The sequence below is a fragment of the Kryptolebias marmoratus genome, linkage group LG17, assembly GCF_001649575.2.
Source record: "Kryptolebias marmoratus isolate JLee-2015 linkage group LG17, ASM164957v2, whole genome shotgun sequence".
NCBI lineage: Eukaryota > Metazoa > Chordata > Actinopteri > Cyprinodontiformes > Rivulidae > Kryptolebias > Kryptolebias marmoratus.
Genome location: NC_051446.1, coordinates 8,480,844 through 8,505,840, shown reverse-complemented (window position 1 = coordinate 8,505,840; position 24,997 = coordinate 8,480,844). Strand labels below are relative to the sequence as shown.

Sequence of the window (24,997 nt, the reverse complement as noted above, 5' to 3'; positions counted from 1 at the left end):
CATAAAAAAAAAACGTGTGTTTCTTCACACCTCTCAGAGGTTTTGATGTTATTATCCAGACATGCAGTTCCAGTATGAGCCCCACCACCGGAGCCGGGTGCCTCTGATCCGAACGGACGAGGAGCTGATCGAGGCTCTGGAAGACAACCAAGTTCAGCTGCAGAACCTCATGTCCTCCAAGTACATTGCACACTTCCTGGATGAAGTGTCTTCGTGGCAGAACAGGTTGTCTGTGGCTGACTCCGTCATTTCCGTCTGGTTCGAGGTGCAGCGGACGTGGAGCCACCTGGAGAGCATTTTTATCGGTTCTGAGGACATCCGCTCACAACTGCCGGAGGTGACCCACCAAACACGGTCACAGAGTTAACTGCAGCTCCATATGGCAGGCAGTAACCTGCAACCTCATCATCACTACGTACAATCAGATAGGATGAGGACAGCTACTTGTTAATTAAGAATCCATTAATTAGCCTTTACTCCTGGTTCAGGAGCTCAGACTACATGGCTTTTTAATTGCCCTCGTGATGTTCAGTCTGTGTTTGAGCCCAGATGTTTGCTATTAAACTTCTAAATCTGTCTTCTCTCTTGTGGAGAGTGAAATCCTCCAACTTGGCTTCCTTGTTCAATCCTCTGCAGGATTCCAGGTGTTTCGATGGGATTGATGCTGATTTCAAAGAGCTGGCAAACGCCATGCATCAAACGCCCAATGTGGTGGAGGCCACCAATAAACCAGGCCTGTTTGTTAAACTGGAGAACATCCAGAGCAGGTGAGAGCTTAGAGAAGATGAAAATGTCTGTAAGAATGTGTGTTTATACTTCTGACTTAGGGATTCCCGATTGGCAGAGCACGGTCCAGGTCTGGATCAAAATTGAAGTCTTATCTGGACCCACATCTGTTGTTAGGCAGTTCATCTTTCCTCCACAGTTCGGCACAGTTTTTCTACAATTCATAGTAATTCTTTTTAGGCAGTGCAGCATTTTACACATTTGCGATAATTGATTGATACAGTATTTCATTAGACAACACAGCTTTTTTAGTATTTACAGTAATTCCTTTTACAAAACACAGTTTTTCTACAATTTAGGGTAATTTAGTTTACACAGTGCTGCTTTTTCTACATTTACTGTTATTCATTTTGCACAGCAAAGCTTTTTTAGCTTTTACTATAATTCCCACGTCTGGCATCTCTTTAATTGAAGAACTTTGCTCTAAGTCATAAAAAAATGAACTCATTGAGTGGCTTGTGTTTTTCTCCAGGCTCTCTCTGTGTGAAAAAGCTCTGGCTGAGTACTTGGACACCAAGCGTCTGGCCTTTCCAAGATTCTACTTTATCTCTTCAGCTGATTTGTTGGACATCCTGTCCAATGGGACAAACCCACAGCAGGTCTATTGCTCATGTCTTCAAGCTGTGTTTACCTTTTACCACTTTTATAAATCTGCTTGCACCTCTAAATACTTCTAGTAATTCCTGCTGTCTTTCTTAGTACTTTTAGAGTCCACACAGGGGCAGTGTTGCTCACAGGTTTCCTCCCCCTTTATGTGGACATTGTGTTGCATGTTTTTACCTCACAGGAAGAAATGTGTGAAGAACATACCTTTATATATTTCTAAGAGACTGTCAGGGATGCAGCAGACTTGGGCCCTGACCTTCAATTACTTATTCTAAAACAAGACATTAATGTGTTATTTATGTGGATGACTGTAGTCAGAGTGTGAGCTGAGTGTTTGTATGTATGTTCAGATCCAGAAGCATCTCCCTAAGCTGTTCGACAACATGGCTAAGATGCAGCTTGAAGGAGATGGAAAGACTGGTGTGGGCATGTACAGCAAAGAGGAGGAGTATGTCCCGTTTCATCAGTCATGTGACTGCAATGGACAGGTAAAATATACCCTGTCTTCTTTCGGTACTTTCAAGACAGGATTAAAATCTGAAGACATTTACAGTCATGGGGGGAAAAAAAGTCCACCAAATTTCAGTTTTAGGGTTTAACATATAATAAAATATATAATAAAACAGATCTGGTCTGTACCAGATGTCTTTTTTTTTTTCTTTTTTCAGATCAAACCTTCAGGTACACAAACACACAACAAATTCCACCATGTCATTTTTATTAAAACAAAAATGAAGCCAAAATGTAAAAGCTGTTTGTGAAAAACCAAGTCTATCTTTGCTTCCATAAGATTTAAAAGATAGAGTAGCTATTAGGTGATGCTGACCAAATTTGTTAATTAAGTCATCATCATCAGTGTGAGCACCTCTAAAAAAGCAGGACTGTTGTTAGTTTGCGGCTCTTGAACAGACAGGTGTGTGTTAACACAATGCCAAGAAGAAAAGACATCAGCAATGACTAGGGATGCACCAAAACCAGTATTAGGTGTTGGTCCAATACTGTGTGCATTTACTCTTACTCACAAACGTGCTCTGATACCACAGTACCCATAGCAATCTACTGCAGTGCACCTCTCTCTTGAGCATTCAGGTGGTAGAGGAGGAGCAGCATTGGCAATGTTGAATCTTTTTGTTGGTTCTTGTACTGATTTACACACCTTACCTGGTGGTGGCAGTAATGCACCATAAAGTTGTTTGTCAACTACCAATAAACAACAGAAGAAGAAGCCGTATGGAGGTATTTTAAAGTGAGCAAAGTTAAACAACGTTGTCAAAAAGAGGGACAAAATCTACTACTTTCAACGTTTAAAACAAATTAACACAATGCCGAGTTCATGGAATTTGCTATTAGCATCAGGGCTACAGTCATTGAGCAGAAGAGGCCCTGGAAATATACGGATTTGAGCACAAGATTTCTGACTATAAGAGCTTTTGAAAAAGGCAATTGCTGTCCTGTTTCTGTTTGAGGAGTTCACACAAAAAGTAAGCTCCTCTGTTTTTTAAACAAATACTCTACATGGACACTACATGGCAATCCTGATGCAGTTGTTAAAAACAAATGAATAAAAGTTTTACCTTTCCATAACATTGAGCATGGTGGTGCATGGATGATGATTTGGGCTTATTTTGTAGCCATAGTACTTGGGCACCTTCTCGTCACTGAGTCAACATGAACTCCTTTGTAGACCCAAACATTAAAAATAAAAGAAAACAAAAAAAAAAACAACTGGACTTCTACTTTGTAGTTGAAGACATTTTGCTGCCCATCTGGGGAGCTTTCTCAATTCAATTCTGGAGAATGTGAAGTTCCCAGATTTAAACTGCATGACACCAACGGATTGTAAAGTCAAATGTAAGCCTACCTGTCTGACAGATGAAGCTTGGACCAAACTGGGTCATGATGCAACAGAAACACAGTGGCAAATCTACAACAGAATGCTGGAAAAGAAGAGAATCAAAGTGTTGCAGTGATCCAGTCAAAGTCTAGACCTCAACCTGATTGAAATGCTGTGGTGGAATCTTAAGAGAGCTGAGCAGAAACAAATATCTGCAAATTCTTAACAAATAACGAATTGGTGAAAACTGCTTTGTGTTTTTGTACTCTTGTGGTTAGATTTGAGTAATTTTAGAATCTGGTAAAGACTCCATAATTTCAGTATGCCCTGATGCAAAAAAAATTGAACTGATAAAGGGTGGACTTTTATTCCCCCTATGATTGTATTGTCCATAGGACAAAACTGCTATCTGTGGATAAATATAATAAATTTTAAAATTCACTTAGTTGCCATTTGATGAGATGGAAAAACAAAGGAAATCTACATATGTCAGATATCACAGGTTGCAATATTGCAGACAAATAAAACTGGTTCTGTTTTTGCCCTCAGGGCTTGTACATATAAAACCCATAAATCCATTAATTTTCCATTACATCCCCTTGTATTTGCCTGACTCAACTTCCACCCAGATGCTTATTAATGATGTCATTATGGTTGCATAAAAGAGTACCTGTGCCTGTTGTAACAGACTTTGTGGTGATTTTCTACATCTGTGTTCATGTTTGTTTCAGGTGGAGATGTGGTTGAATCGGCTGCTGGACACCATGCGCTCCACTGTTCGTTACGAAATGACCGAAGCAGTGATGACTTACGAGGACAAACCCAGAGAGCAGTGGCTGTTTGACTATCCAGCTCAGGTAAAAATGGGCACATTTAACTAACCACATTTACCCTGGGTATTCTGTATAGTAGTTGTCTACTGGCATTTGTGAGTTCCAAAATATCTGAACTCTTCACTGGGGTTCTCAGTTATTATTTTATATTTTAAAAAAACAAGTCCACATCTGCCTATTTTTGTTTCAAAAGTATATTGTGGTTGATTAATTCTTAAACATAGGAACTGTGGTGATATGATGTGGGCAGAGGTGGGTATAGAAACACAGCCTAAAACACAGTTTTGCCCACAAATGGCCACGCAAAATGCATCCATACAGCTCTCTGGTTGCAGACACTCAAAATTCAGTGAGTCTTCCATGTAAAATTAACCCATTTTCTCCCAATTTTCAGTCTCCAACTAGTCTCCAACAGTTGCAGCTCAGTGAGATACTGGCCTAATGGTTTACAGCTGAAGCCAGATTCTGCTGAGGATTTCAACAGGCTCAATGAGTGTTACAGGGAGTGGGAACAAATATGGGTGTGATCCTAGGATAATGGGCCACTTCTTCCCTATTATCATTGTCCTGAAACTGTTTTATGCTCTATGTACTGACTCAGGTGTAGATATGAGTTTAAATCCACAAAGAACAAGAATTAAAACACTATTTTTGCTTCCAAACTGCATTTTTACAGTCTCCATACACTCATCAGGCTCATTCGCATTTATTAAACATTGTTGAGTTGTTTAGATTATTTATGTCTTAGTTTACAGCTTTGCTATAAAAACCCTTCAGAAAGCTGAAAACTTTAGAGCCTCAGAAAACTTTCACTTCACTTTTGGCACTTTCTATTCCTGGGATCAGGTTTTAAAGCTTTGAAAGAAAAAAAAAAACTTCATCTCTGTTGAGTCCTGTTAAAAGAAAGCAATGAAAACAGTGAATATTTTTGCATATTATTAACCTTTTCATAAGTAATTTGCTCCTGTATCTAATTTTTGTGCGACCATCTTGTCAGATGCTAAAACACAGGATCCTGCCTTTAACCAGGTCATAAATTAAAAAGACGTGACAATTTAATCAACAAAAAAACACTTTATTGTAAACTTTTAGATGTTAATAAAATCATCCACCCATCCATTTTCTTTACCTACTTTTCTGTGCAAGGTCATGGGGTGCTGGTGCTTGTCTCCAGCGGTCATTAGGCAAATGGCAGGGCACACTATGATCACCAAGACCAAACATAAAGAAAAAGAATACTACAAAAATGTACATGCTCACTCATATTTAGGAATAATTTATAATCACCAGTTAATTTAACCTGCATGTTTTTGGTCTGTGGAAAGAACCTGGAGTAACCAGAAAAGACCTCACGTTTGCATGGAGAGATTTGTGACAATAAAACAACCTTTCCCCTCAATCCAAACATTTACATCTCTGGGCTATAAATGCATGACATAAGTAGGAATATGTGTCATTGTTCTTTTTTTAGCTTTCATGTTAAGATGATCTGTAATTACAGAATAACAAGTACGTTCTTAGAGAGAATTTGAGTGACCTTAAGCTAGTTCTTCACTGGGCTGCAACTGTCAGCAACTAGTTGTTGAACAGCCTTCACAAGGGAATAATTTGACACATTTGCAGGAGCTTTACATATCTACAGTCCTGAATGTCCAGGCCCAAAAAACACATCTCTGATAAATGATAATTATTACAAAACCGGTCCAAATCTGTCTATCTTTATTTTAAAAGTCTGCTTCAGTAGATTAAAATTTAATCTACAATGTAAGCAGAGGTGGGCAACAAAATAATGTGCATGACCTAGAATACAGTTTTGCAAATAAAAATGGTCAAAAATTGGCTTCTTAAAATGTGGCAATATGGCTTGCAAATACTCAGAATGCACTGAAACTGCAACAGAAAGTTTGCCTATTGCCTATGCAGTTTTGAGTCGCTGAAAAGTCTCCAACAGTAGCAACACTGTGAAATACTGGCTCTAGAATGAATGCATCCACATAAACAAATAAAACATGTGCCCTGTCCTATCTTCATTGTTTGAAAACTCCCTGTCTACATAGGTTGCGTTGACCTGCTCTCAGATCTGGTGGACGTCCGATGTCAACATGGCGTTTTCCCGTCTCGAGGAAGGCTACGATAGCGCCATGAGAGAGTGCTACAGGAAGCAGGTGTCCCAGCTCAACGCCCTGATCTCCATGCTGATTGGCCAGCTCACGCCTGGAGATCGGCAGAAGGTCATGACAATCTGCACCATCGACGTCCACGCCAGAGACGTGGTAGCCAAGATAGTGGCTCAGAAGGTGAGAAGAAAAAGCCCTGTTCAGTTTGAATTCCTCATTGTGATTGCTGCTTTTTCACAAGCTATTACCACTGAGTAATGCACTCTAGATATTCAGACAATGTCATTACCATAATTACAGGCTGGAAAAGCATGGATTATTTTTGGGCTTCATCTCCAGTCTTGGCACCAACGGATGATTCTTTTGTTTCTGTTTAAGGTGGAGAATTCTCAGGCGTTCGTGTGGCTCTCTCAGCTGAGACATCGCTGGGATGAAATGCAGAAGCATTGTTTTGCCAACATATGTGATGCCCAGTTTCTGTACTCGTATGAATATCTGGGCAACACACCGCGATTAGTCATCACTCCTCTAACAGACAGGTACGTAGGCAGCATTGGTTCACAGAGCTCTGGTTTTTTCTTGGGTGTCACGATTCCAGTAAATGATAAAAGATTCATTGCACAAATAAGGACTTCTGTAGTTTTTTTAGGAGCAGTAGCTGCATTCATGTTTATTTAATTTGTCTCAGAAAATTGCATACATTTTAAAAATAGAATGGTACATTGGTAAAAGCAAACTTTGACAACATAAAACTAATGTTTTACATAAAGACTGTGAAAAACAGTAACAGATGAAAAGATTAGCTTTAAAACTAGAAATTTAAACAAAGACCTAGCTTTTGAGTCTCTCATCATTTTTACTCTTAGGAGACACAAACTGACAAGTTAGGTGTTCTAAATGACTAAATCCATATTTAAAAATAACTACAATATGCAAATATTTGTGCATGTGTGATCCTGACATAACAGTTGTAGAGTTTGAAGTTGTTGTTGTATGGTCTCTTTACATAGCTAAGGATCCAAGCCCACAGTCTCAGCAGCCACTTTTCCATTTTTATTTTGGAGCAGTAAACTCATGATGGCTTTATTTTTGCATTCCTCTTCGATAGACCTGTCACGATAACAAATTTTGCTGTGCAATTAACTGTCTCAGAAGTTATTGCGATAAACGATAATATTGTTTGGAGGCCGTTTTAAACTAATGTATTGATATTAACATAATAGTGCAAGTACATCCACTTAAAGATTAATAAACTTTAATTTCAAAAGAACACTCAACTCTGGAACATAAAATAAACAAAACAACCAAAAACAATAAAATGGACTCTGTCTCCATTAACAAAAATTGCACTTGAATAAAAACTAAAACAAACAAACAAACATAAACAAGGAAATAAAAAGGAAGGAAATAAAAACTACATTCAACCAAACAGTAAGGAGTATGAAGTCTGTAAACTAAAAAATAATAATCATTAGTTTTATATAGAGAAGATGGGCAAAACTGCCAGTTTTAGAAACAAAAAGTGCAAACTAACAAAAGCATAAGGCGACAAAAGCACAAATGCGACATAGTGGCTCACAGAAGTTTAGCAGTTCGCCTCGGTCATTCGGTTTGAATCTGAAGTGCTCCCACACCGGTGCTGTTATGTTCAACCTTGAAACCAATTCCATTTTGTTTTTTTCCCCCAATATCAAACAGCATTTCTTTAGCTTGCTAACTCCTCACGGGGGCAAATGCTGCAGAGGAACAAGGCGATGCGCCTTGGGTGGCTACCTGACGCGTTAGGCCACGCCCCCTTACGCTAAGAGAAAGGAAGGGGTCAGTGAAGAGCACTGGAGTTAAGCCTTTTGTCCTCCAGTGTCTTCAGTAGAAAGAGAGAGAGACACGAAGAAAAAATAACGCTGATAAATGAAAATGATCAACCTCATTTTAATTTATCATGTGATTAATTGATTTATTGTTTATCGCGACAGACCTACTCTTCTATGCTAAAAGTCATTCTGCAGCCTAGACTGCCCAACATTTTGTGAAAGTACTCTGTAAGTCACATACAGTCCCCGCAACACAACTCAGATGCAATACATTTCACAAGTCTACCCATAGGTGGCACTGGTATTTGTTTGACTCGTTATGTTGGCAGCTGATGGCCAAAGGGCGGTAATGTCTTTGCCTGTATGTGTGCATGTGTTCATTTGTGTATTTGTTAGCAAAATATCTCCAGTACCACTGAATGAATTTTAATGAAACTCAAAAAGTAGTCATTGAATGTATAGATACAACTTTTGGAGTCAACCCCATTCAAGACGGATGCCAGACCTAAGCAACCTTATCGAACAAATAAGGCTATATTTTAGCCAATTTTACAGATACTGAGCTAAAACTTGCCTAACTGATTAGGGAATATCTGTTTTTAAAACTTTGACATCATGTACTGGAATCAACTGTGTTTGTCTGTTAGCAAGATATCTCATGAATCACTGCATGATTTTTAATGAAACTTTGAGAAAATGATAAATGAATGAATATCTACAACAAATTCCCTTTTGGAGGCAACCCAATCCGAGATGGCCACCACAGCCAACTGACCTTAGAAAAAACAAAAATTGCTATAAGTCAACCAATTTGCAGATGTTTAGTTAAAATTTGGTGTGTTGGTACCTGAGAGTAATTCACAACACATACTCCAAATGCTACACATTGAACAATATTTTTGATTACAGCTTTGGTGTTAACTATTGGCATCAACCCGGTCTGCCTGTTATCAAACTTTTCTTATGAACCCTGGACAGATTTTAATGAAACTCTAGGAAAGTAATCATTGGCTTTACATCTAAAACTCACTGACATGTAGAGTCAACCCAATTCAAGATAGCCACCACAGTTAATTAACTTTAGCCAACATAGAAGTGGCTTTAATTTGGCCAGTTTTCCAGATACTGAGGTAAATTTATAAGTGGTGGTAGCTGAGAATCATCTTCGGCACATACTCTAAACTCTAACACACGTGTCAAACTCAAGGCCCACGGGCCATATCTGGCCCTTGGTAAAATTTTATCTGTCCCCTAAGATAACATTTAAATGTTATTATTTCTGGCCCTCCAGTTTGTGACAGATCGAGCCTCTGTTGCTTCTCATTTTACTTAAAAAACTGATCCTATTTAGTAAAGTCTTCTTGTGACAGTTACTTTGAAGCCAAGGAAATTAAGTTTTATTTTCTCAGTAATCTTTGATTTTGATGTGCAAAGGGCAACAGAGAAATGTCAGGAAACAATACTTTGGAAGGGAGCAGCACTTGTCACACCTGATACCCAGGTAGCATTGAGGACTTAATGGTTTTAGAAATCTGTCTGGCTCCTTAGTCAGTAATATTTATCCCTTAGGCTGGATCCATGATATCTAAGGTAGCAATAAAAGCTGAACTGATCTATGTGTGGTGGAAATGATCCAGTTGAGACAGAGATTGAAAGACATTTTCTTCCCCTTCTCCTGCCATCTTATGTACTGTGTTTAAAATGTCCGCTCGTTCACTATATTGCGAGTCAGCTATTTTGTTGTGGTATTCGAAAATGTAACTGTAATTTATAGTACTCTAGAAATGAGTCACATTGTACAGTAAAAGTAGTGCACAAAAATTGTATGCTATATTGGTGGAAACAGACCATAATGCATTGAGGTCTGAGCCAACACAGCAGGCTAATCTAGGCTAACGCTGATGTCCACATCTTATTATTGTGATTTTCAGGCTTGTTGAAAATGGCTTTAATTCTCTAGACATCTCTATAAAGTGGTTCATCTCCTCTTATGTCTGAGTTGCAGATAAAACATGTGAAAAATAGAAACTGAAACTATATTTAAAATGTTTAAATCTAAATTACAATTTATGCGATACCTGACTGTGACTTCTCAGAGCAAAGTCGGAAAGTACGCTGCATTCAAGCAGTGTTCAAAATGTAAAACCCCAGAGCTGTCCCTTATATAGTCTTAGTATACAGGGACCACAATGGAGCGGGTGAGTGAGTGAACAAGTGAACGTTTCAAACACAACCATGGTTTAGCTCAGAGATGAGCCACTAATCTGGGACACTCTGTTTATAGTGGCTGTTAGCCCGTCCAGCTGGATTACTGAGTCAGAGACGTTGCTATGGAGACAAGTTTCAGACATAAATAACACAGCAGTCTCTAACTTTGTATTGCATGTGGAACTACAGCTGTAAATAATCCCATTTTGTCATTTGACATTGACAAAAAAACAAACAAAAAAACCTGATGTTGTAGCCCCCCTGTTAGCTTTAAGCCATACCCAGCTAATAACTCTGGTTCCCACATTTTGTCCTTCAGCACACTCCATTGTGTTCATCTTCACTCAATCAGATGGATGCCCCTTCAGCAGTTTATACAGTTTATTTTACATAACAGCACATCTGTAATCTCCTATACAGTCATTGAAAGGTTCTCTTGATCACCAAAAATAATTCTTAGCTAATGGAGACAAAAGCATGGCCAAACTATTCTGGCACGGGCTACTCTTATTCTTGAGTAAGAGTAGCCCGTATGCCTGCAAGTTTATATTTTTGAATGTAATTTTTTTTTTCTCCATTACATATTCCCTGAATGGTGCAGAGTTACATAGAGGATAAGAAGGTTTTTTTTCTTTTTCATTTTTCTTTTGACTAAAATGGTCAATTATTAGAATCAACATCATTGATGTCACTCAAATTTTCCCTTCAATTTTCATTTGGACTGATTAAATTGTTTGCATACAGTCAAATTTTATATTTAGAAGCTAAACACACGATATAGATAACTGTTTTACTTCTGAAAATTGTGCACTAGGGACATACAGATAATTGTTTAAGACATTTTTAAGACTTTTCAAACTAACTATAGCAGGGCAACACATTTATTTCAGGTAAAATAGTGATTACTGTCATCTTGCAATTTTATCCTTTTTTACTCACCAGCCACTTGATTAAGTACACTTGTTTAATTGCTTGTATCACAAATAGCTAATCAGCCAATCGCATGGCAGCAACTCAATGCCTTCAGACATGTAGATGTGGTGAAGACATCTTGCTAAAGTTCAAACTAGGTATCAGAATGGGGAAGAAAGGGGATTTAAGTGACTTTGAATGTAGAGTGGTTGTTGGTGCCTGACGGGCTGATCTGAGGATTTCAGAAACTGTTGACCTACTGGAATTTTTACACAAAACCATCTCTAGCATTTAAAGAGAATTGTTCAAAACAGAGAAAATATTCAGTGAGAGGAATTCTGGACATAGTGTGGACATAGAAGCCTTGTAAATGTCAGAGGTCAAAAGAGAATGGGCAGACTGATTTGAGATGACAAAAAGGCAACAGTAGCTCAAACAACCACCCATTACAACCATCTCTGAACAAACAACACATCCAACCTTGAAACAGACAGGCTACAGCAGCAGAGGACCACACCGGATGCCACTCCAGTCAGCTAAGAACAGGAAACTGAAGCTACAGCACACACACACCAAAAAATTGGACAAACACTGCCTGGTCTGAGTGGTCTGGATTCACTGAACTCCAATAGTCTCGACAGCCACCAGATCTCACTCCAATTGATCTTCTTTAGGATGTGGTGGAAGAGAAGACTCACTTCATGGACAAGCAGATGACAAATTTGCAGGAACAGCATGATGCTTACATGTCAACATGGACCAGAATCTCTGAGGAATGTTTCTAACATGTTGTTGAATTTATGCCACAAAGAATTAGGGTACTTCTGAAGACAAAGGGGGTCCAACCTGGTAATAGCAAGGTGTAAATAATAAAGGGGCTGGTGAATGAATGTATACAAGCCAGAAGGCCTTTGCAAAGCTTGGCAAGATAGACCACTAGGGCATGAAAACCTCATGTCTCATAAACTATAACTTCTTTATGGCAAAAATGATTTGAGATGGGTGTAAAAGAAGCCATATTTGTCAAATGAGAAAGACCAATATTAAACAGAGGAGGAGCTGTTGAGTTTTAACCATTTAGCATGCACTATGCAGTTTTAAATCTAACACCTTGACAGTTTCACACTGGTGAAATTTTCATGCCTGTAACCAAAACATCTCACATATGGACCAGGCCAACACAGACCCTAAGAATGCCTAAAAGGGAGGAGAGGGAGAATGAATTGCATGTGAGTTCTGTTTGAAAAAGAGGCAAAAGTGTTTAGCTGCAGCATGTGGGGGGAAAGCGCCAGCCCATGTGACCAGAAATACATACTTTTCAGCCACAAGAAACACTTAATCTTATTGGACATTTTCTCCCATGATCCACAGCTAGACCCTTCTCAAAAGAGGATCAACAAGCTTGGAACTCTGCTCTTTTTGTGTCTGAACTGAAAAAGCTCTTTAGATAAGAAATGAGATGTCTTCAAAAGACAAAAACAACTTCAATTCCCTTCAGTTGAACTTAAAATAGAAGTTATAAAGTAGAATGTATTTGGACCTCTCAGGACCAGTTTAAACAATCTGACTATTTGAGGCAGTTCATTTTTGTTTGTTTGTTTGTTTTTGCACTGCTGGTACTGTGGGTGTAGTAATTAACTCTCCTTTTAACCATGTTTATCACATATTTTTCAGCTCCTGCCGAAGAGTAGGAGCTTTCTTGGCTCAATAGGGACTCTCAAGTGGCATACAGTGATGTGATATGTCCAAACATAAACATATATTGATTGGCTGAGCAAATTGATCTCTCTTCCAGCACTTGCACAACACACAGCTCCAACTATGGAGTCTTCCACTAGTGTTGATAATAAATGTCATGTGCATAAATGATATGACCACGTGTAGGGTTAGAAGTGTTGCACAATCACAGCGTTCGCTTGGGGGTGCAAACGTGAACATGTATATCCTTATAACCACTGAGGAGAGGATTATAGTTAAAAATCTTTTAAGAGGCAAAATTAAACAAGCACCTGTCAAGAACTTTTGCAGTTCTAGAGAGGGTTAAAAGTATGTTTGAAGCTTAAACTCAATGTCAAATATTTATTTCTGTTCATATATTTTTTGTTTATCTGAATGAGTGAAAGATCTGATAACAACAAAGTTACCTATCTCCTGACAATCAATATATGATTTATTCTGCACACCCACCACAACCAGAAGCTTTCAGAACAGGTCAGCACGGGCAGGTTGCCAACAGCTGGTTTGTTCAGATGCACGGTCCTGCAGGATGTCCAATAAACTACACAGAGATGAATACCTGTCTCTCAGAGTCCTTTGGCAAACTGCAGCGTTTGAATTTATTTTCCTGACTAACCAGTGGTGTGTTTGAAGCCTGAACAAAGCAGGAACAATGAGCTTTGATGGCTGCATCAGCAGCCGTGGAGCAACACTTCACCATATGGTGCACAGTCTCGCTGCGACTCACACAGTCTGCCACTAGCTTTCATTGCAACAATGGACCAGAGACCAGGAGGCGAGGTGTCACTTCCTGTAGTCTCTGACTGCAGAAAACAGATAATTTATCTCTCTTGATAACAGTCACTTAGACTTTTTTTCTTTTAAGAGTTCAAATTCAACAATAAAAGTGTCAATGCCTGCGCTTAACTTCCAGTTTTTATTGGACTAAAATTTCTGTTGGATCTTTGTGATGTATGTGATTCTGTTATGGCAAGTGATCCTAAAGTTGAATATCTGTTAAATGTACATCATATAGTGTGACACAGGTTACTATCAGGGGACACCCTGGACAGGCCTCCAGTCCATCACAGGGCCACATAGAGACAAACAATCATTCTCACTCACATCTAGGGACGATTTAGGAGTTACCAATTCACCTAACATGCATGTTCTTGGTCTGTGGGAGGAAACCAAAGTACCCCCATGGGTGCACAGAGAGAACATGCAAACTTGACCCAGAAAGGCCCTAGGCCGGGATGCGATCCTGTAACTTTCTTGCTGGGAGGCGACAGCTCTAACTACCACACCACTGTGCCACCCAGGGATATGTATGTCCTTAAAAATTTAAATTTTAGTAATTTTTGAAATTGTGCAGTGCGAGCCAAACCTAAGATACAGGTTTTTTTAGGTCCAAGACATAATGGAAATTTTTAGCACTAAAAGCCATTTTGAGCACTTGTGTGAACTATTGGAAGCCAGATAAATTATTTCATGATGTGTAGTATTAATGTTGTAATTTTAGGATAAACTTCAGAACTGATCTTAGCAAACCCATTATTTTGGGAAACACATGGATATGCCTGTTTAACAGATTACCCTTTATGTTTTGGCCTCTCCGTAACTCAGCATTTCATGAAAGAGACTCCCAGAGGTGAAAAGAAAAACCTACTATGAAGCATCTTTGTGTCATTACGCCCTATGTCTAAGAATCATCCTTTCTGTAAACTTGAAGGCAGCAGAGAGTTGATGGGTCATTGGTTTTAGAAGTAAACTCATGATTAAACTTTTATGCTTTTATGGTCATCTCTGTCTGATAAAGCTTTCATGTCCAGGCTTTCTTACGATGTTGATTGTGGAACACCTAAGGGGCAAATTTCACATTTCACTGAAAAACTCAACAAGCAACTTAATGAATACTGTGACAAACTTCCATATTAACTGCTCATGTAATAAATAGTTCCCTCATAAATGTTAAGAAATGTGCTTGAAAACTCATAAAAATCTGTCAGACATATAATTTTATTTCATTGTGTTCACATTTTAGTGTACAGATGCTACCGGTAATGGTGATAATAAAAACAATAGCTTTAAGCCCCAGTTAACCATGACAGTGTAATAATGTCCAATAGGTAAAAAAGGTGTTTTGTCATGTGAGTCACGACTGACACAGACATGTCTGACAGGCAGAGAAGACATGTCAAAACATAAAAGAAATGCAAAAAGTATACAAAAATAAAATAAGTAAGCTGTTTAAATTAATTAGACAGACACTGCAAGTGTAACAAAAATTTTAGAAAATATATTTTGCAAACAATTGATAGTTTTAAAAGAAATTTTGAAAGGTGACCTCATTAGGAATCAGGAATCAAGATCATTTTAATGTAAAGTATGATGGCTTTACGGTCATTTTGGTCAAACCTTGTTAATAACATTATGCACGTTGTTTTAGAACTCAGAGTATGTGCTGAACATTACTTTCAGCTTCTACCACACCAAATTTTATCTCAGCATCTGTAAAATTGATTGCATTAGAGCCATTTTTGTGTTGGAAAATTTTAGTTAGTAGTGGTGGCTGACTTGGATTAGAGTGGCTTTAAAACGTAATCAGTTGGAGACGTACATCCAATGATCACTGCCTGGAAGTTTCATTAAAAGCTGTTCTCTGCTTAATGAGATATTTTGCTATCAGACTGTCCATATTTTCACTTACGCTGCTAACTTCAGAACCAAATGAAGTAAAGCAATTAATAATAAAAGTACATTTCCAAGAATGACAAGTCAAAAGTACTCCCCAACAGAAAATTCACCTGAAGGCAACACTAAAGAGGCTGTTACACCGTTGAGTTAGTTACCTAGTCTGGTAAAATCTTAAATACCATCAAATGCAGATATGAACCCAAACACACAAATGTATTAAAATAGTTCCAGGTTTGCTCAGTATCTGCTTGCTAAGCAGCAGCAGCAGCAGGCTACAGTCAGTATGGTGCGCCGCAGCGGGTTAATTAGGCTAAAGAACTCATGCTAATCTATAACAGCAGGAATGTTATTGACATAATGTTAGCATTCACTCAATACTGACTGTAGAATCTTCATATCTGCACCATTAGTCAAAATGTCAGAAAGATTTTCCTTCTCTGGCTCACACACACACCCCTACACACACAGCAGCAAAGAGACATGGAGGAAGAACGAGTCCAGCTGATATATAGCTGTTACTTTTAAAGACATTGTAATCAAACAAGTCACCTTGTCACGGTTTAGTTTCCCTCTCACATCTATCTGGCTGCTACTCCTCATTCAGCCTCCATGACGACTCATTGTGAGGCTTTTGGCTGTATTTCAGTGAGTAGAATTACCCATAAAGCCTTCTGGCACCAGTATCTGGATGATACATTGTATACAGATGGGATCATTTGTCTTCTCAGAGCTTCTGTCTCACGTTATGCTTTCCAATATTTACCTTTTCCATACATCATCTATTAACCAGAAGCTCAGTAAAACTGTGGCTGCATTGATATTCAAAGGAAACCCTTGTGTTTATTGCCCTGATCAATAAAGTCCTGATTGTTCCTGTCACTTCACTGCTGGCTTTTAGTGATATGAAGTGTACATGCTTATTATTCATCCTGACAGTTTCTGCAGGAGAAGCAGCCACTAGTGCCTCTAATCGGCTTGTGTAATAATCAAAGCAAAGGATCAGGTTATAATGTCATAAAATAATGACTGAACTGACCTCAACATATTGTCAGATATTATTGTAAGAGTCTGAATCTGTATCTGAGCTCAGATGTTCAGGATCTGACTTATGTACAGTAAAAATCTATTTTCAGGCCCTGTAAGGCTGCTGCAGAAATCATTTTTGTGTGTTTGATTAAAAGTAACCTTACAGGGGGACTTTATTGGCGATTTGTAATGATGTGTATTTACATAAGAGCAGTCCACTGCTTAGTGTTTTTGTGTTTAAAGCCTTACCATCAATGTTTAAGAGTAATCATCAATTCCTCATGTGCCCACTCTATGATTTAGCATAAAACCTTTAGGCAAATAGACAAAATGACATGTCTAGCCAGTTATTAGGGACATCATCATATGCAAATTAGGTAATTCAATTTGTTGCTTTTACAAACTTTGGATCAAACTCATTATCTGCCTAAGACAAAATAAAAGTTTATATTTTTGTTTTGATACAATACAATTTGTTTAAATTATCGCCAGTTGACAGTTAATTCCCCAAATTTCCCATAATTTCTATGTAAAGTTTCCAATTCTGGATATTTCCAAAATTTCTTAGCCTAAATTCCCATAAAAGGTTTCTGGAAATTCTCCACCCATTTGGGACCCTTGTCATTAATATAATGATGAACTGTTGAGGTCACTCATTCTTTGGAATCAGACATTAAGTGGGGACACATCTAAAACATGCAGAACTGTGGGCCCTTAGGACTAGGGCTGCGAGACATCAGACCATTCTTTTTTTTTTCTTTTAGTTTTAAACATTGCCATATTGACCAGAGAACATTAGGGGGAGGAGGGGGTGTTATTCATGTTGATAACGCAATACCAGGACGCAACTAACAAAGTTGCAAGTACACGTTGGATTAAGGTTTATTATGTTTTAAAAAAATACACCCTTTTTCATGCTGGTTGCATCATTTTATTTTGAAAATAAAATACTAAATAAAAAATAAAATACTAATTTGAAAATACTGCCTGATAATGAACCGGTCTCTTAAGCTAAAAAGGTTGGCTATTTTGTGGGATTGTTTCTTTGATGGGCCTGGTAGCATATTGGGGCAGGGGCTAGTCCTGTTGACTCACATCTTGAAGGTCTTGGATTCAAATCTTACCGTAGGTCTTTGTGATTGTATTGTGCATGTTCTCTATGTGCATGTAAGGGTTTTCTCTGGGTACTCTTGGTTTCCTCACCAACCAAAAACGTTCATGTTTGATTAAATGGAGACTATAAATTGTCCCAAGGTGTGAGTGGTTGTTCTTTATGGTACTCTAATGGACTGGCGACCTGTTTGGAAAATCCATCGACTTTCATCCATTCGCTGCTGGGATCAGGGCCTCTTGTTGCTCAGAACAGAATCATGTGGAAACACAGTGTTTTTATTCAGCCACTACATACTGATCAATGAATAATTCCTACATGCAAGGCATAGATCAGTGCTTTGACCAGTCAGTTGCAGATGTAATAACAACTTGAAGGTGCAAGTTGTATAGATATTTATACACACGTTTATTCTGGACCTTTGCAGAAAGACTTCTTTAGGTGAATATTAACTGAAACCCACCTATCTACTGTATGCCAATTTTTCAGCTAACAGTGAATCATCTTGTTGCATTAAAATCATAGTTTGATACCAAACGTTGCCATTTTGGTTGTTTCTTTTTAGATTAAATCAAAGAAATAGGAACAAAATTAGTCTTTGTGACAGGCTGCTTTCAGGCAAGTGACAAACAATATAATTGAAATTAGATCTTTGTTGTGTAGCAGATTATAAGAAGGGTGCACTAAGTCTTAGTCTTTTAGCTCTCATAAAAGGAAGCACCCAATCTAGTTAATAGATCAAAAACAGATTCAACTATATCTTATGGGAAATCAATAAATTTTTTGATTGCTTCCATTTATTCAATCTTATTATTTATCAGATCAGCTGAGGGCTGAATCTGTTCCTTACAGAGCACTTTCATCATAACCAAGATAACCAAAATTGCCTTTTAAAGATTTTATTGCAAAATGAAAATGAATCCAAATAAAATCAACAATCACACCATAAATCAACACAACAAAATAAAATTAGCACGGCAGATTTAGGAATACTTTTTTTTTAGTTTTGGCATCAAGTAATTACTCCGAATTGTCTGAACCTAACTTAAACAGTTAAATACACTTCAAAATTATTTAACAAGGATAACAGTCTAGAGCAAACCTTTACCTTTATGATCTAAGGCAAGACTTTGATTCTAAATTGATCTGAAACATGAACATCTTTTGAACAGGATGTTTGAGATTAGGATCTCAGTTTTAGGTTTTACATGTACAATAATTTGGACAGCTTAGCCTATTTTGGTAAGTCTTTCACTTTGAGAATGTTAATAATTCTGACAGTCTGTCAGATTATTTTGAGGAAGGATTAGATTAAATGTGAGCCTTCGTTTATCAACTTGCATCAGCTTAATCTGTCATAGCCAGGCCAAAGATTGGTTTTCTCACCACCAGGAGGAAGAGGTACTTTACTGTGGTACAGCTTGATTGGAGTAGGCCTTTCTGAAAATTATGCTGTGCAGGTTGAGTGTTCCTGACCAGGCCCATGGTAGGATGCCATGAACCTGGGAGTCAACTGTGGATGAATTGAGGTCAACAGCTTGTCCGGAAGGTCACCTGGGAGGCTTAAGATGACAGCTCTGAGGGTTCTTTAACTTTTCAGCTGATGAAGCCAGGGCTTGGAGGATGATGTGTCATCTTTGAGCAATACTTTATTGGACTGATCTCCTACAGTTACATAGTTCTTGTTAACTTTAGCTATTCCTAGATTTGCTACTGCTGGACTTAACAAAACGAATCTAGATGAAATGTAGGCTTTAAATTTAGGTAAAACAAAATACTATTGGGGAGACACGGCAAGACAGGATACAGATGAGGATGAAACAACTGAAAACTACAAAAACTGACTCAGTGAAGAGCCGAGGTCCCTTTAGTTTTATCAAAAGTGATGAGACATCAAATTACTGTCATCCTCTCAGATTCTGACAAGGTCTGGTACTCTGCCCAGTTGGAGCTTATCTTTCCCTATTCAAAAAAGGTTCTGTTTGCAGACTCATCAAACTGTCTCCTGCAGTGACAAAATGTAATGTTTGTTAAACTATTTGACTAAGTTCTTATTAGATAAATAAACACATTAATCAACATTCATTTTTACATTTCAAAAGATTTCACAGTTAAAAGAACAGATTTAATCTCTACGTAAATCATGTTTTCTTTGAGTAAAAGAAGTGTAAGATCACTGTCTCTACTGATTAGATATTCTGAGTGTGTGGAGGCTTGGAAAACAACGTATCCAAAGTGATACTAGAGATTCAGTCATAACCAATTGACCTTTTACACAGAAGAGTTGCTGGAAAGTTGAGTGTTGGTCAGAGGTCATAAAAGAAGGTGTCCCTTCATTTTACAGTTAACTTGTCATTTATGTGTAGACCTTTGAATCTAGTTCTTCATTTTCAGTCTGGTGTGAAACACAACCCTACCCGTCTTAAAGAATTTCAGAAAAACTGGAGTGTTGCTCAAAACTACTTAAATGAAAGTAGAATTTCTTGAAAAACAGATCATTTTCAATCTGTTAGTTCTAAGAGAATGTGTTGGGGATGACTCTAAGGTACTACCACACTAAATTTTAGCTCCAGAGATATAGAACTGGGAGAGGAAATGTACTATTTACCCAAGGCCCACTGCAGGGAGGGGCTCTCAAAAAGCCTCGAATGGAAAGGATTTTGAAAATATGCAGAAGAAATATTGATCAAGCACCCATTGGAGCCCATCGAGATGGTTTGTACATAGGGCCCAGAATTGCACGTTATGCTCCTATTTATCTCACTATCTGTAACATTAACTGAATTATAGCCATTTTTACTTTTGCTAAAGTTGATTAGCTATAAGGACATCCTAAATCCCTTTGACTCCAAAGGTTAATTTGTTGTAGATGTTTATTCACTGATTACGTTCTGGGAGTTTTAATATAATCTATGCATTTGAGAGAGAAAAGCTTTTTGTTTTACATGTTCCAAACATCGCTGTAAAATTTAAAATGTGTGCTTTCGAAAGATTATGTGCAGAGTTGTAACACTAGCCCTGAGCAGTGATGCAGATGTTTATCTCTTCTGAGTTCAGATGTTATATCACCTTGACTCAGTCCCTCCATCTGACCATGAGTGGAGCTCCGGCTGGACCTGCAGGCACAGGGAAGACCGAGACCACCAAAGATCTGGGGCGGGCTCTTGGCATCATGGTGTACGTCTTTAACTGTTCCGAGCAGATGGACTACAAGGTGAGCAAGCACAAACACACAGCAGTGTTTGCATTTGAGCCTGTGCACATATTGTAGCTAAGGGTGCATTCAAAGCAGCACATATTGTGCACGTATCTTTTCATCTTAGCCTTTGTAAGCATTACAGCATGCATTAAAGTTGTCAACCTACTTTTATGCTGATCTCTCCTCATCTTTTTGTTTTTCATCTTGTGTTTGCTTTCCTCTTGAAAAAAGACATGTAATTTCACCTTGATTGTTATTCCTTTGCCAACCCTCATCATGTCCAGCCTCCACTTCATTTTATAATACTCTCCCTTACAGCCTCTGTAGATAGAGTGGTTAAGGACAACCCAGTCTTGTGATCCAGTTTGTTCCTGCCTCTGTCAGACAGTGGTGTTATTACAGTAGAGAGGCATACAGCACCGTGGGCTATACATCACTCAGCGAGGAGTCTCTGGAGAGAAGAGCTACTGTACTCCAGGACGACTACATGCACTAAAGCTGGCTCTAAGCCTCTGACTGTTATGTGACCAATATGGCCGCAGACTCTGTCCTTGACACAAGGGGCGAGCAACTAAAGGCCCAAACAGTAGGAGCAGGCACGTAATAAAATGATTTATTAAAACAAAAAGTCAACTTAATCGTGACACACTAAAACCAGTCGTCTTTTCTTTTCTTAAAATCCCAGGTTCCAGAATTGTCTTTCCACGTCACCAGTCAAATATTGCAGGTCGGGCTCTTCTTATGCTTTTCTGGTGGAAGCGATCACTCTGTAGCGCACCCTCTGGCCAGTTCCACAGCTGGCTCCTCGACGCTCCAGCCCTGCTCCGCACTTAGGCGTGCCACGCCCCCTCTCGGCTCGATCCAGCTAAAAGAAAGAAGCAGGAGAACGCCAGCATCCCCGCACCAAGACCCCGCCCCCATCGGAAGGCGTCTTTTACGCAGCTACTCTCTGACCAAAACAGAGCGCTACTCACAGGCGCGGGCAGAGGTCCACCTCTGCCCTCATCCTTTATATTGGGCCATCTGCTCTCTTCCCGGTGCTCCATGCCTGGCGTGCGGACTCAGCGCGTCTCTCGCTCCACAGCATGCCCGTCTCCGTCACCTGCGGAACCTAGTTCCCCGCCCTTTCCTAAAGGCTCCCTTATATCCTGGCTTCAATCAGCTTCCGCACGTGCAGCTAATTACCGGCTCTGCGTCCCCAGAACTCCTTAACCCAGCGCGCCCAAGACGCCAAAAGAAAAACAAAACATGCAAAAACTATAAAGCAAACATAAACACACCACACAAAACTATAAAGCAAGCAAAATAAAAAACAAAACAACCTTAATTCCCCATGTGTAACAGTTACTTAGTTTTAGTTATACACAGGTAACACACTCACAAATTAGATCAGTCCTACAGTCAGCTGTAGTTTGCATCCTGAGGTTTCCATGACTCTAATCAAAGACAACTCTCAGCTTCTTCCTGCTCCAGCTGCTGTTAACTTGAAAAAAGACTTGAGGTTAGAGGGAAATAAAATGGTAGTGATAGGCATATTAATTCACATTTTTTGTCTTTTCTTTGGCTATCACTGCTTGGTTTTATTAGTCTGAGGGTCATGTTTATGGATTAGCGTCACTCTATTGTTCCAGTGTGGCAATTTGATATATATCATTACAGAACTGTCTCTGTTCAGCTCACGACAGGCCTTATCAATCAGACAGACTAAGGATTTTGCAAAAGGAAGATGCTTAGGATGATTTCCAATTTTTTATAATTTAAGCATTGATTTGGGGGATTCTGGTGGTTTTCTGCTTTTAGGTTTGACCTCAGCCTTTGATACTGTAAACCATAACATTATGTTGTTACAACTTAAACAGGTTGTTGGTATTAAAGGCATATATTTGTCCTAGTTTTATCTTAACTGACAAACAGGAGTTTTTCTCTTCTCTCAGGAGTTCTTTTTCTGCTTCTCATCACTTGTGGGGATTTCTCAGGGGTTTATTGTGGGTCCATAGTCTTTCACTCTATGTATTTTGTGGGTTTTTGATTTTTTTTAACATAATATTCATTCCCATTGCTTTGTTGATATCCAGATCTATCTGTCTATTATGTTGAACAGTATTTACCCTATAAAACCATTGTTAAGGTCAGCTCACACTGTGATTTTAAATAATTTAAAGGACTTGTCACATGATGTGACTTTAATATTATAAAATCTTAACAGCAACTTGTGTCACACTATAAGATGTCAGATTTAATAGATACTGGACTGTATATTTTTTTGCTGCTACACAATCATAAATGTCACAATGATTCCACAAAGATATCCGTCCAACAATAAATGGAAATTTAGCATTGATGTTAATGCTCTTTTTTTATTAGATTGACTCTAAATGAGAAGGAGGAAACAAAAGAGGAGACCACAGTGGATGCTCTTAATGGTTGGAAAAAGTAACAGCAGTTACTCTGCTCAGTTTGTCCAGAAAACTGTTGACACTGCTTAATATTTATTCTTGGTGATCTTTGTTCATAAATGAGCTAAACTGAATATTGGTAGGTAGGTAGGTAGGTAGGTACATTTTTTTATATAGCACTTTTCAGCACAGGGCAACTCAAAGTGCGCTTGGTAAACACGTCACACTGAAAGATCACAGTCCACCGATTCAAGCTCACAATGAAAGGTTTTCTTATAATTCTTACATGACAGAAGATTTCATGTATGATGGCCGAAAATCACAAGGTGTGAACTTGGCTTTAAACTGTGTAAAAATTACTGCCTGAACTGAAATTAAAACCTGATTGAGATTTAATTTTCTCATTATCAGTGAAAATAAGATGAAAGTCATCAGCTTTAAAAGATGTAATATTGTCAACACTTTAATTGACTCTCTTGACCCTTTGGCTTATTCAAGTTTTTTCCACCTAAATGTTATTACCAAGATAGAGATGTATCTCTCAGTCAAAAATGAAAAAAGTCATTTACACTACTGTAAGTCTCTGCATGTTGGTTTAGATCAGTCGTCCCTGCATCGCTTACAAACTGTCCAGAACACAGCAGCTCAGCTTTCAACTGGTATTGAAAAGTGTGAAGATGAAACGCTAGTCTTTGGTTCTCTCCACTGGCATCCTGTTCATTACTGGATTTTTTTTTTGCTAACTTTTGAAGTTTAAATAACTTTTAACTTAAATAATCATATTTAAGTGATCTCCTCAACATGTACACACCAGTAAAACACTCCAGTCTACCATCTAGTTTCTGTTAGATGTACCAAGATGCAAATTAACACTGTCTTTTGCAGTGGCTGATCTAAATCTGTTTGGCTTTCAGTTTACACACCAATCAGACTGTTGAGTCTTTAAAAGCTCTTCTTAAAACTCATTATTTTCCTTTGACTTCTCACTCATGTGGAGTGTGAGACATAAATAGAGCTTTGAGTGTATTCCTATTTAATGTATTTCATTTTTTAATGTGTATTTCCTGTTGTTATATTTTTAATCCTTTGTTTGAATAAACTGTAAAGCACTTTGGTCAGTTTTATTCTCAGTGTGCTATAGAAATAACTTTGACTCTGACAAAGTGTCTAAGTGGCAGCCATGAGAAGAACTTAATAAAGAACATTCAAGTGGATCTTATGCTCAAAAATATACAAGCACTGAAGTTCATTTGATTTGTAGACAAGTTCTTCTACAAATCAAATGAACTTCAGAGCTTATTTTTTACTAGCATAAGATCTACTGGACTATTCTTTACTGAAAGCCCAAGAGAGTTCAATCCAACAACAACAAAAAACAACATGTTGTATTAAATTTGATTGTAGTTTTTGTAGTCCACGTTTGAGTCATCATCCATGAATTAATTGGCCAAAATGAGCTTTCGCCAAAAGGAAGCTGGACTTCTCACCCTTAAGGATAAGTGTAAAGAGCTCAGGTATTTAGCTGAGGGGATAGTTGGAATAGTTTGGGTTTTAGTAAGAAGTGTAACCAAAGAGAGGTCTTCTTAGATGTCTCAGAAGCCTTGGAGGAGACTCAGGTCCTGCTGTTGTAGGAGACCAATAGGAGGTATTTGAAGAGATTAAAATCTGGAGCTCTCTTTTGGCCTCAGTGCATGTTTGGATACACAACGCAAGAAGAGCTGATAGATGGGTGTTTTTTGTTTCAC

The 24,997-nt window shown here is 38.4% G+C and overlaps 1 protein-coding gene across 2 annotated transcripts in view; it reads left to right on the top strand.

Moving 5' to 3' along the window:
• LOC108235825 (dynein heavy chain 9, axonemal) overlaps positions 1 to 24,997 on the top strand; it is a 194,607-nt gene that overhangs the window by 15,736 nt on the left and 153,874 nt on the right. For both annotated transcript variants that reach the window (XM_037980602.1, XM_025005916.2), the window contains exons 15-22: positions 60 to 337; positions 637 to 767; positions 1,259 to 1,385; positions 1,743 to 1,880; positions 3,958 to 4,083; positions 6,117 to 6,356; positions 6,555 to 6,715; positions 20,715 to 20,871. In XM_037980602.1, coding sequence (XP_037836530.1) covers positions 60 to 337; positions 637 to 767; positions 1,259 to 1,385; positions 1,743 to 1,880; positions 3,958 to 4,083; positions 6,117 to 6,356; positions 6,555 to 6,715; positions 20,715 to 20,871 — 1,358 coding nt within the window. The remainder of the gene's footprint in view (positions 1 to 59; positions 338 to 636; positions 768 to 1,258; positions 1,386 to 1,742; positions 1,881 to 3,957; positions 4,084 to 6,116; positions 6,357 to 6,554; positions 6,716 to 20,714; positions 20,872 to 24,997) is intronic.